The following is a 13,490-nucleotide window of genomic DNA, read 5'->3' as shown; positions in this document are numbered from 1 at the left end:
GCAAACGCTAAACTCACTGAGCCACCCAGGTGCCCCTCTTTTTTTTTTTTTTAATAGATGCACAATGGAGTGCTTTAGCAAGAAGTTAAAAGTATGCCATGTTTTAAACATTCGAGAATTTAACAATTCCATTGCTGTAAATGCATCTTGTGTTATCAAGATGAACGTCCTTAGTCACCTGGACTTAACAGCTACGTGGACCTGGGAACATAACCTGTCTGTGAGCAACAGAACTTGTTTGTTCAGGAATTAGAAACCTGCAATAATTAGTCATTCAAAAAATACTTACTGAGTTGCTGGCTCTCTTCTAGGTTCTTGGGATCCCAAAATGAAACAAACAAAGATCTTTGTCCTCAAGGAACTTAGTGAGAAGGGACAGATCATAGATAAAAAATACTAACCTAGTAAATATATACTCTTTTAGAAGGTGATAAATGCTACAGGGGAAAGAATTGCTTCATTAAGGGGCCTTGAAAGTAGATGGAGGAGAGGGTGCTGTTTGCAGTTTTCAATAGAATGGTCAAGATAGGCTTCCATGAACAAAGACTTGAAGGAGGTGAGGAAAGGCACCCTGTGGATAGCTGAAAGAAGAGGGTTCAGGGAGAGGGAAAAGCCTATGCCCAGGGTTTGAGACAGGAGGCTTCTTGGTATTTCTGTAGAAGTGCATAAAGGCCAGAGTAGCAAGAGCAGAGGGAGCGAGCAGGAGGGTGAAGGAGATGAGGTTCTGAAGGTGTTAGGCAGCAAGATCATACGGAGCTTTGTGCACCACTGTAAAACCCTGACTTTCACTGTGAGCAAGTGGGAGTCTATGGAGAGTTTTGAGCCGAGGAACAGCAAGATCTGCTTTAGAGTTTACAGGGATCGCTTCAACTGCTATTTTGAGAATAGACTATAGGCTGGCAGGTGTCAAAACAGGAAGCTTTTATAGTAATCCAGGGAGAGAGAGGACAGTAACCGCTATGGACTAAATTTTGTCTCCCCCAAATTCATATGTGGAAGACTTCTTGCCCTACCATGTGACCATATTGGAGCTATTGCCTTTAAGAAGTTAACTAAGGTTAAGTGAGGTCACAGGGGTGAAGCCCTGAGCCAAAAATATTGGAGGCCTTCTATGAGAGGAAGAGACACCAGGGTTCTCTGTCCATCATGTGAAGACACAGTGAAGAGGTACCCCCTCTACAAGCCGAGAAGAGGGTGGACATGAGAACCTGACCATGTTGGCATCATGATTTCAGACTTCCTGATTTCAGATTTCACAGCTCCAGGACTGTGGGGAAAAAAAATCAATTCCTATTATTTAAGCTGCCCAATCTATGGTATTTTATTATGACAACCTGAGCCGACTCAGTGGCTCAGACTGAGATAGGAGCTGTGGGGGAATAGTGGTCAGTAGTTAGATTCTGGATATATTTTCCAAGTTGATTCAACAGAATTTCCTGAGGCATAGGAAGGGGGGCAGTTAGATAGAGAGTTCAGTTGAGAGCATGTTTGAGATGGTTACCATATACTGAAGTAGAAGGTCCATAGGCAGTCAGATCCATGAGTGTGGGTTTTGGGAGAGTTACGGAGATGTAAATTTGGGGGTACAATACTATGTCTCAATCATGAGCCTGGAGGAGATTCCTGAGGGGATAAGTGCAGAACAAGAGGCAAATAGGACAAAGGACTGCTCTCTGAGGCACTCCAACATTAATTAACTTCTCTGTGGAGAAGACAGGAAGCAGGAAGAAGACGGAGAAGGGGGAACCCATGAGGTAGAAGGTAAACAGGAAAGTGTGTGTCCTGAAGCCAGGTGAAGAACTTGTTTCCGGGGAAAAGAGTGCTCAGTGGACAGTGCTAAATGCTGACAGTTCAAGTAAGATGAGGACTGACCACTGGATCAGCAATGTGAGTCATGATCTTGGTAAGAGCAGTACCACAAGTTCAAGGACAGTCTGTTTTGTTCACCATAGTATCTTTAGCACTTAGCGCAATGCCATGACCCAGGCAACAAAAATGTTTTTAATGAATAAAAGGAATGATACTAAAAAAATAAAAAAAGTAATGATACTGTTTCATTATGATTCTCATTTTATAGATGATGTCGTAAGACTCAAAGAATATTAAATAGAAGCTGGGTAAGTAGATGTGGGATTCAAACACAGGTCTCATTTGACTCCAAAGTTCTTTGTGATAATAATAATTAATATTTGCTCTGTTTTTAGATGTGCCAAGAACCATTCTAGGTGTTTCCATATATTTTTTTAATGAATTCTCACCATACCCCAAAGCAAAAACGACTACTTTTAACCCACTCTATAGAAGAAGAAGCTGGGGTAAAGCGGGCTCAATAACTAATGCAAAATCAGCTTAAGTGCTCAAGCTGGAACTTGACCCCAGCCAGTCTATGCAGAACCCACCTCTGAGCCACTCCATTTGACTCCCTGGCTATGCTGTGGCTCTTCCATCCCCTCTTTTAGAAACACTGTACTGGTTAGCCAGAGCTGCCATAAAAAAGTACCATAGATCAAGTGGCCTGAACCCCAGAAATGCATTACCTCAGTTCTGGAGGCTGGATGTTTGAGAACAAGGTGTCGGCTCACTTGGCTGCCTCTGAGGGCCGTGGCAAGAGGGGTTGGTTCTCGGTGCAGATGGCTGTCTTCTCTCGTTGTCTTCACATCCTCTCCCTCTATCTGTATTTGTGTCCAAATTTCTTTTTCTTAGAAGGATACCTGTCATGTTGAATTAGAACCTACCCTAATGGGTTCATTTAAACTTAACTACCTCTTTAAAGATGATGTTAGCAGGTAAGGCCACATTCTGAAGTATTGGGAGTGAGGACTTCAGTATGAACTTGGCAGGCATGGCACAGTTTGGCCCAGGGGTGCGGGGAGCGCACCTTTTGGCCCATATGACAAAGGACAACACTTTCATGACACCTCCAAATTCTTGGGCAGAGAACTGCAGATTATTTGCTCCGTTGTGGTCATCTGGGAAGTCACTCAATCTCACCAAGTGTCCTCAGTGTATGGGGAGAATAGGGCATGCACATACTTATTTTTTCTAAACACTGTTGGATTTATTTGTTGAACAGATATTTGTTTTCATTCTCATTTGTCTAGCAAATACCCACATTTGTATCATTCTCCCTTCTTATATTCTGCCATTCAGATGGATACAAAATGGTATCTTGCTTTAATTTGCATTTTTCTTATTCCAAGTGAGTTCAAGCATCTCTTTATAGTCCTATTTTCAACCATCTCTTCATATTCTGCTTGGCCATTTGGGCTTTGCCTCTGCAAACTGCTATTTACCTTCTTTGACTGTTTTTTTTAATTGTCAATGTGCATGATTTAAAAAATATATATATCTTCTGCTGGCCTATTAACTGTGTCTATTGTATTTTTTATTGAACAAAAATGCTAAGTTTTATTGTAGTTGTATTTATCAAGTTTTTTTTTCTTTATGGTTTTGTTTTTTTCATTTTGGGATCTTATTTGAGAAGTCTTTCTTTAGCCACAGGACACAAAGACATTCTCTGAAACTTCCTTTTATTAGCTTTATAGCTTGCCACTCAGAAGTCTTCCATGGGGAATCTACTAGGAAAATGGTATAGAGTAAGAATCCCACCTCATTTTTTTTCACCTAGCGAGCTATTTTTCTCCCAACACCATCTATCAAAAAATCCATAATTTCCCCATTGCTCATACATGCTTCCATATAATCAGTAGTCTATTTCTGAGGTTTCTATGTGTTTCATTGGTCTGTTTCTCTGTTCATGCACCTGTCTATTCCTGCATTTGTTATCATTTTTTACTTTCTAAAATTTTGTGGGGTATCTTAAGACGTGATCACATTTCCAGGGCAGTTTTTACAAAGATGCCAATGAAGGAATATGTACAAAGATATTCCGTGTGGCATGTGAAACCCAATCTAGATGTCCATCCCTAGGGGAATGGATACAAACATATGTGACATTAAAAACCACTATGCCACAGGGGCGCCTGGGTGGCTCAGTGGTTAAGCCTCTGCCTTTGGCTCAGGTCATGATCTCAGGGTCCTGGGATCGAGTCCTACATCAGGCTCTCTGCTTGGTGGGGAGCCTGCTTCCCCTCTCTCTCTGCCTACTTGTGATCTTTCTCTCTCTCTCTCTGTGTCAAATAAATAAATAAAAATCTTAAAAAAAACAAAAACAACTACTATGCCACAGTAAGAAGCAAAGCGTTAGAATCCCTAGTTACATTAGTTAATAAAAAAAAATGTAGAACAAGATAAATGAAAGTGAGAAAACAAAATGTGATTTATAGCACAACACCATTTATGTCAGTCAAAATCTTTGGTAAGTACTTGTTCTGCATTCTTTTATGAGGTGGTCAGTCAGGTGCGGCACAGAAGGAGACGGCGGAGGAGACGCTGAGGAAAACACGGCTTGCTATACTCACAGATCCTAGAGATAAGAGACATGCCACACCATGCAGGGTTCTGTGGAAAACCACCAGGGTGTCAAGATGCAGAGGATAGGAGCTAGGGAGAGATGGGGCAAGAGCCTTAATTGGGTTTTCTGAGGAAAAGGCAAAACTGGGCACAGAAAACAGTTTAAGACTGGCTAGTCTGAAAAATTTTGGTGGGCTACAGGACTTGGCTCTAGGCATTAAGACAGAGGAATAATGTGTGCTAGGTGTTGGGGGGGGAATGTAGGGCGGGGCTGGATCTGGGTTGGATAGTTGCTTATCAAAGGCACGGTCCCTGCTGAGACCTTGGCTAGCTTCAAGAACTAGACATGGGGACGCCTGGGTGGCTCAGTTGGTTAAGCAGCTGCCTTTGGCTCAGGTCATGATCCCGGCGTCCTGGGATCGAGTCCCACATCGGGCTCCTTGCTCGGCGGGGAGCCTGCTTCTCCTTCTGCCTCTGCCTGCCATTCTGTCTGCCTGTGCTCGCTCTCTCCCCTGCCCTCTGATAAATAAATAAAATCTTTAAAAAAAAAAAAAAACAAAACTAGACATGGGACAGGCAGAACCTCTTCAGCCAGAAAGTTTTTTTTTAAAAAAATGTCAAAACATCATAATGCACAGAAAATTAAAAAAAAAATCTATGTATATATACTTAAATATGTGTATTCTTATGGCATATGTTGTGCTATGTGTATTAGAGTGGGTACCTTTTGAGAATCGGGAGCAAAGTATGGAAGGGGAAGAAGAGGGACAATTAGATAAATACCAGGTTCTCGCCCGTGTTGGTGATGGCAATATGCTATGGAATGAAGAATATTTTCAACTCTGCTCCTGAGAGAAATAAGATAATATATGAGATAACTGGAGATCATAAAAGTATCTTCTCAAGCTTTTCTGTCTTTGAAGGGGGAAGCTATACTTCATCCAGGTCTTTGGGGGCTTTAATTTTATTTAGATGGAAAGAGAATTTATCAAAATCAGGAAACAGTTTGGGCAACAACATTTTTTTTTTAACTGCGTAGGACCAGCTCACAGTAGTCTAGGTTAAAATCATAGGATAAGTTCATCGTGTTTAAAATTTCTTGCTCACCACCTATCTTACCACATTATAAACTCTCCAGGAGCAAGGATCTTTTCTTTATGGTTTCCCCCACCCAATGTAGTGCCTGGAACTTACTCATTGGTCAATAAATAGTTATCTCAAATGAAGTAATGAATGCAGTATTTTCCATTTTTGCAGGAAAAAAATTTTCAAGTGGGTTTCATCTTACTTGAAAAAATGACCTTCTCCAGAGTAGAACTCTACAGTTAGTTACCTTTACATGACCAATGTGTGGCACAGTAATTGGTACAGAGTAACAGCTCAGGAAACCTTGAATAAATGAATGAGTGAAAGAATATCTTGTGCCCAACTGGGGTGTTAGATGCCACCAGTGGGTTTAAACAGAGATCAGTGAGATCCATACTCAAAGTTCTTGTGACACGACATCACTGTAATTTCGGTGTGAGACCAAACCAAAGAGAGACGTTTTTAGTCCCCAACCTTAGGCCTGGCCTACTAGGTGAACTACTGGCCTCAGAAAAAATAAGCTTGGCTATCATGTCACATTATCCTGGGAAAGTCACTTAACCTCAGGCTTCTGTTTTCATTTTAAGAACATGTGAGTAGCACATCTGTTCAAATATTGTTTGAGGGCTGCCAAAGGCTGAGCTTCCAACAAGAAAGATGCCATTGTCATGACCTGCTCTTACCCATGGATGGGAAATCAGGTTCAGTTGAATCAATAGAAGAGTTTCTTAATGCAAGTTACACATAGATAGCCAATTTTCAGAGAATGAGAATACTTTCTTCTACACAAAAGCCCATTTTGCCACTTGCTAATTTTGTAGCTGTGGAACCGCAGCCTTTCTAGGCTTCTGTTTCTTCCTTTGCAAAACGGGAATGGTAACAGCATCTATCTTAGTGGGCAGGGTCAGCAAACTTTTCTGTAAGATGCCATCTAGCAAATATTCTGGCTTTGTGGGTCTTCTGTTTTCTACTGGACCCACTCCCTTCTATAGTGTGAAAGCAGCCAGAGATGATACATACATGAATAGGAACATGGCTGTGTTCCAATACAAGTTTATTGATGGATATGGAAATCTGCATTTTTATTAACATCACAGGATAAAAAAATATTAAAAAAAGTTTTTTTTTCAACCATGTAAAAACCATACTTAGCTAGGGGACTATACAAAAACAGGTGGTATGTTGGACTTGGCCCTTGGGCCATAGTTTGTCACCCACTGCTACAGAGGTTCTGTGACACTCAAAGTCATAGTGAGGGCTCAATAAATGTTAGCTATTTTCAGCCGTATGACTATCAGTTATTTACGTGGAAAAGCAAACACAAGTCAAAATTATAGATGAAGTATGATGACAACTAGAAAGGTATAAAAAGAAATATGCTGACATGCTCACAGTTAGGATGCTGTAAGATCCAGCTTAAGATGTTTCTTATTTTAAGAATAAGACATAAAAATTACATCATAATGAAAACATAATTTAAATAAAAAATATCCAGCCCTAAAAACAGTTAACAATAACTATACTGAATATAAATTCAATCTTCCTTTTGTAATTCAGAAGGCACCTGGGATATGCATTATGTCCAGGGATCAGTGTTAAGAACCAGTTAATACTGTAAAACGATGTAGACATGGAAACCAAGACTGGAGGGCTGAATCTATACCGACTTTTCACCACACCCAAGATGTGGCTTCCCAGGTAGGTCTACCTCCTACTCCTCTTTGCCTTCCTTATCAGTATGTTTACTGCTATAAGGCAAATAAATCCACAACCTAACAAGAGAGACAGGCAAGAAACCAGTCAAATACAGTAGCATGTAGAAGAGAAAAACAGCAGGAGCAGAAAGGAAAAACATCCAAATGGAAGTGAAAGTGGTTGTAGTTGAGTGGTTTGGAGAAAGCTTCCTAGAAAGGTTGAGTTGGAGCTAAATCCAGGAGAAGGAGAAAAATGAAGCCAGAGTGTAACAAGAACATTCCAGACAAGGGTATCCCTGAGAAGGCAACATGGGGCAATGGCTGGAGGCAAGACAGAGCACTGAAGGATTATAAATGTGGAAGTTGAGTATGGCCAAAGAGTAGGACGCAAGCAGGATAGTGGAGAACACAGCGGTTGAGAAGTAGGCAAAGATCTCTGACCCTGTAAGCCTTACTCATGATTTAGGACTCTATCCTATTCACTAAACTGTTTCTTGACCATAAGCAATTTCATGGTAAAATGGTGTTTCATTTCATGGTATTTCATGGTAAAATGGTGAGAATGAGGTCTACCTAGTAGGATTAATGCTGGGGCTATTAAATGAGATGATATATTTGGTCCTTGGTGTATTTCAGGATAAGTTTTATCTATTGAAATTGATCTAGTAAAAAAATTGTTTTTGCCACTTCAGAAAACAGTGTGGAGATTCCTTAAGAAATTAGAAATAGAGCTACCCTATGACCTTGCAATTTGCACTACTGGGTATTTACCTCAAAGATACAGATGTAATGAAAAGAAGGGCCATCTATACCCCAATGTTCATAGCAGCAATGGCCACAGTTGCCAAACTGTGGAAAGAGCCAAGATGCCCTTCAATGGACGAATGGATAAGGAAGATGTGGTCCATATACACTATGGAGTATTATGCCTCCATCAGAAAGGATGAATACCCAACTTTTGTATCAACATGGACAGGACTGGAGGAGATTATGCTGAATGAAATCAGTCAAGCAGAGAGAGTCAAGGATCATATGCTTTCACTTACTTGTGGAACATGAATAATACAGAGGACATTGGGAGATGGAGAGGAGAAGTGAGATGGGGGAAGTCGGAGGGGGAGACAAACCATGAGAGACTGTGGACTCTGAGAAAAAATTGTTTTTAAATAACTTTCAAAAGAAAGGTATATGTTTTTCTCATGAAACTCTTCAATTTCAAAACAATGTCTCCATTTGATAGCCACTGAAATTTCAGAATTTTTCTGCTGGTCAAAGACTCATTTCGTGTAGGAGAACCACTCGCAAAGTCTGGTCCCAGACAGTGCTGAAGAACTCAAAAGTAAGTTGGCAGCCTCCCAAATGACCTCTGTACTGTGAGGGCACTTGGAAGCTGGTCATTCGTTTTCTACGAAAAAAAAAAAATTCAAATAGAGGGTCCATGCTGAATGTTCTGAGAGTCTGAATTTCTAACTTTGAAATACATCAATGAAATGATCTCTTAACTGTATTTGTCAGTGAAAAATGTATCCTCCTGTGTTGGTAACACGATTTCTGTATTTTTGTTACTTTTAATTTGTATTTATATTTCATCAATTAAAAATGGACGCTCTCTAATTATTCAAATTTGGCCATGTTCTGCTTCTATATGACTTTCTAATTTGCTTTGAAAGGCAAGATGTAAATGAAAAGGATGCAAGTAAGAATGACAGTTTCGTCTTCAGACGAGAGCAGTTTCTCTTTAAATCACAAAAATATGATTTATGTCAGGCTATTAATACAAATTTTTTTGGAAAAACTTGAATTTAAACTAACAAACATTTTAAAATAAACTTAAAAAGAACTTTTACCTTGAAATATTGGAAATAGAGGCCCAAATGGCTTAGCATCAGAAGCAAAAGTTGCAGAGGTTAATTTTTCTCCCAGCTTTAGCTCTGACCTTGGCTGGGATTGCTACTCCTTTACATTTTCTATCTGTAAAAGGGTTGGAAAGTTGAATTTTAAGTTGAATATAACACACTCTGAGAGTAGAAAGTAGAAAGATTGGGTCTCAGAATTATAATGTAAATCTATTCTAGTTTTTCTGGTCTCTGCTCTGTAGGACACACCAGCTCCTGCCGCCCATCCTTGCACACCCTTTAATACCACAGAAATTGTTAAGAAGGAAAGCTTATTATGTAAGTTTATTAACCTCTGCATTAGATAATTTGTTTTGTTTTCTTTCCAATGGCAATCAAAAAGAAATGTCATGCAAGTATTAAAAATTAATTAATCTTTTAAAGAGAGCGAATACAGTATGTAGCAAGAGCCAAAAAATGTACTTACTACCTTTAACCCACTATTATATTTCTGGGAAAGAAAATAAGCAGAAACTTATTATATAGTGAAAAAGAAAAAAAAAGTGGAAACAAACTTAAAATGCCCAAGAATTGGGACATGGTTAACTTATAACCCAGATTTATAAACAGACAAAATATTATGCAGCCATTTAAAAGGATATGGACTCTGAAAAACAGTCTGAGGGGTTTGAAGTGGCGGGGGGGGTGGGAGGTTGGGATACCAGGTGGTGGGTATTATAGAGGGCACAGCTTGCATGGAGCACTGGGTGTGGTGAAAAAATAATGAATACTGTTTTTCTGAAAATAAATAAATTGGGGAAAAAAAAAGAAGCTGATTTTAGAAAATAAAAAAAAAATAAAAGGATATGGGGAAAACTATTGAAAATATATTACAAAATTTGTATAAAATAATGCTAAATGTCATATATATGTATATATAAATATATATATATATCCCCTATATAGAGAGAAAGATTATAAAATGCAAAATCTATTCATTTATGTGATACTGAGTAGAAGAATTCAGGAGACATGTAAGAAGAAGCCGGTCTACACTGCATATGGTATTTCTTTTGGGTAGATGATTTTTTGGGGGTGCTCTTTGGAATAGTATAAAATGCTGCTGGAATCAAAAGACCACTCAGATTTTCTCACTCTCTTTTTCTTTTGTTTTAAAAATATAGCCCCAAAAGATGACTCAAAATGTTGTACTTGCCCATCTTCTCCCTTTTTATGTCCCAAAGGAAAATTTTTTTCTTCTGATAAGCAGTATGCACTGGTTATTCAATAATTGAATTTAGGTCATTAGACAGTTGGTTACTCACTTTTTGGTGTACCCATGAAGTTCCTTCTGCCGGAATTCACGACCACTTAGAGAAGACACACTCCCTCTTTTCCTTACTGAATGAGTCATTCTGTCTTTAGCAATGTCTGACATCATCATAACCTTGGGAAAATAACTTCTGTAAAATAGCAGATGAACGATCTGAAAACATTTTGGTTAATATAACACAGAGACTCATTCTAGATTAAAAAACACAGATCATCCTTCTACTATTTGTATGATTTCCTTAATAGTGATTTTTAGTAGATGTCGTTATTCTGTTCAGTATAATTGAAAACATGATAACTCTGATAACTTCCATCTATGCAATAACATAATTCACATTAGCAGATATTAAACTGCAGCAAAATGCTTAAGAGCAAAAGAGGTTAAGTCACTGAGAAAAGACAGCCTCGTGTAGAAGATGTAATTCACACCCAAAATCAGTATTTTTTATTCCCCTCAAATTAATCTTGATAACAATTTGCTAATTAATATTTGTTGTTGTTGCTTTACTTTAAAAGTTAAAATTGTCTTCCTCAGAGGATATTTTTTTCAAGCAACAGTGACTGACTTTGCAAAGACCTGGAAGAACTTAACATGTAACAAAGTATTTTATTAGAAAACCTACTTCCTTCTCCTCAATGCTTGTCAAAAAAGCTGGTAGGAACGGAGGACTCAGAATTTAGACGGTAAGTCTACTGCCCTATTGCCTACATACAAATTTAGATATTCATTTACATTATTTTTACAATCAGAGAATCTGAGAGCACAAGGAAACACAGTGCTAGAAACTGAAACTGAAAGAGTCCCGGCCCACTAAAACAGAGTCCCTGCCTTCAAGGAGTCGGCATTGAGTGCACAGGACAGACAAGAGCACAATTGCAAACCTCAGTGTGATCAGTGTCAGGGTAGAGAGAGCAAAGGGTTCTGCAGGGCACACAGAATGGCAGAGGCACTGTCTGTTGGAAGGGAGGCTGTGAGGAGTGTATGCCTATGTGTGAGTCTGTGCATGAGTGCCTGTGGGTATGAGTATGTCCCCATAAGTGCGAGAGGCTGTTTGAGTTTCTGTGGACATGGAAATAAGGGTGTGCCTCTGTGTACCCATGTGTGCACCTGTGTGTATGAATGATTATCTGTGCACCCAAATGGGTGTGTGCCTGTGTGTGTGTCTGTGTGTGAGCCTTTGTGTATGATGTGTCTGTGTCCTGAACGTATGTGTGCCTCTTGGTGTGTATGCTTTTGAGTATAGTAGGGTCTATGAATGTGAGTGTGTGTGCGTGTGTGTGTGTGCTTGAGTGTATGTTTATGCATAATGAGTGTGAATGTCTACATGAGTGTGGTAGGACACTTTCAGCCTGATTAAGTGGGTCATTCAGGTTCTGATCCAAAGTGACACGGATAGACCTTGGGCTGCTTCCTGGTTTCCAAAGCTGCGCAGCAGGCCAGAACTGGAAACTAGAGGTCCCCAGGGGAGCGGCCGCCCAGTGTCCTCTGGCCTCAAAGGACCACTCAGGACTCATGCTGTTCCAGGAGCGGACCAAGCTGGCCCCTCTGCACCTGGCATCAACGGAAAGCTCAGCCCTGCAGGAAGTCGGTGGTGGTGGGATTGGTGGTGGGGGGTGGGGGTCGCTACCAAAGGCCAGGACTCATCTGGCAGTTCCCAAATTTGGGGCCACTGTTTCTATTTGTTGGGGGAGGTCTATTTGTTCGGGTGGGCGCCAGGGAGTTCATGGCCCAGGCAGGCAGGCCATTTCTTACCACAGGGCCCTCCCTCCTCAGCCCCCTGCAACCCTGGAACTTGGGGGGTCTTTCTCTTCTCCGCTCCCATCCCGCGGCGCAGCGGAGACTGCTTGCTTACCTATAGTAGCGCTGAGACTGACACGGTGCTCCGCTGGGGGCCCCCGTAGACCTCCCGCTTGCTCACTGCGGGAGCCGGAGGCTCAGAACCGGGCTCGGTCCTCCAGGGTTTCCCTCTGCCTGCGGCCGTCCGCGCACTCCCCTTGTGCTCTGCGCCTGGTCTCCAGGGTGACCTCCTCAAACAGATCCCTCCACCCCCCCTACCCCGGGAGACATAGTAGCTGCTTGGTCCTCTGAGCCGCCCTAAGGATGTCAGGATCTCAACGTGACCACCCAGAGCCTGATTGTGCCCTGGAGTGGCCAGGAGCTGGGGGGAACCGGTCATCCTGCGGCGAGGAGGCCTTCGGGGACTCAAGGCACAGCCCGGTGAGCCCTCATCCTGTTCCTTCTCCCTAAATGTCTGGGGCAGGAGTGGGAAGTACTGCGGTTTCCTGGGACAGGAAATCCGATGTACAGAGAGAAAGCAGAGCTCCCCTTCCTTTCCCAGACCCCAGACACTACTTCCCACCACTCTGCTCCGCGGTGCAGAAGCTTGATCATACGGGTAGTTACCGAGAGCTTATATTTACCAAATACTGGCAAACAGTTTTCGTTTTTTCAGTTGTCCCCACAACTCTGTCTGGGAAGGGTTGTTCTTCCTTTACAGATAGAGAAAATGGAGATTCTGCGATATTAAATAATACGCCCAGGGCCTTAAACGATACGTGCTGCTCATGGGCTTATCTCCTGAGCATTGCAAACGGGGCTCTTTTGCTTTCTTTAACACCTCTCTTCCCAGCCTCTTGAAGTTTAAGAAGCTTTGAAATGGAGGCTGTTTGGCCCCTGAGGACCTACCCAAGATATCTAATAGGCCCTTCCTCCTTAATAATCAACCCAGGGCCCCTCCCCCAACCCAAAGCAAACAAATCCAAACCTTTAAAAGGACGCTTAAGTAGTCAATTAGTGGAGTTAGAAATAAAACAATGCCTCTAAGTCGCTGGCTTGGCACCTGTCCCTTGAAGGGCCCTCCGTGTAGATAGCATTAGCTGACAAGAACAATACACTGGGATCACGACAGAGCCGGTAAGAGTTAGAACAGAGTTGGAGAAAGGGCACTGAAGTGTTCTGGCCCCATCCCAATCCCTATTCATAGAAAAATAAGAACAGGAAAGGACCATTTATTGAATATCTACTTCCTAGTAGGTAGGAACCATTAGGTAATTGGTAAAGATTATCTCATTTAATCTCTTCATTGACCGTATGATGAGGGATAGTAACTCCATTTTCTTAAAGATAAGG

The 13,490-nt window shown here is 41.2% G+C and overlaps 1 protein-coding gene across 1 annotated transcript in view; it reads right to left on the bottom strand.

Moving 5' to 3' along the window:
• Nucleotides 1-12,485, bottom strand: part of DYNLT5 (dynein light chain Tctex-type family member 5) — a 28,199-nt gene extending 15,714 nt beyond the window's left edge. The window contains exons 1-2 of the mRNA XM_044236429.1: nt 12,214-12,485; nt 10,354-10,491 (exon numbers count right to left, since the gene is read on the bottom strand). Of these exons, the coding sequence (XP_044092364.1) occupies nt 10,354-10,472 (119 nt within the window). The 5' untranslated portion in view covers nt 10,473-10,491; nt 12,214-12,485. The remainder of the gene's footprint in view (nt 1-10,353; nt 10,492-12,213) is intronic.
• Between the last annotated feature and the right edge of the window lie 1,005 nt (nt 12,486-13,490).

The sequence above is a fragment of the Neovison vison genome, chromosome 2, assembly GCF_020171115.1.
Source record: "Neovison vison isolate M4711 chromosome 2, ASM_NN_V1, whole genome shotgun sequence".
NCBI classification, from domain to species: domain Eukaryota; kingdom Metazoa; phylum Chordata; class Mammalia; order Carnivora; family Mustelidae; genus Neogale; species Neogale vison.
Note: the sequence above shows the minus strand (reverse complement) of the source record. Positions and strands in the feature narration are given on the sequence as shown.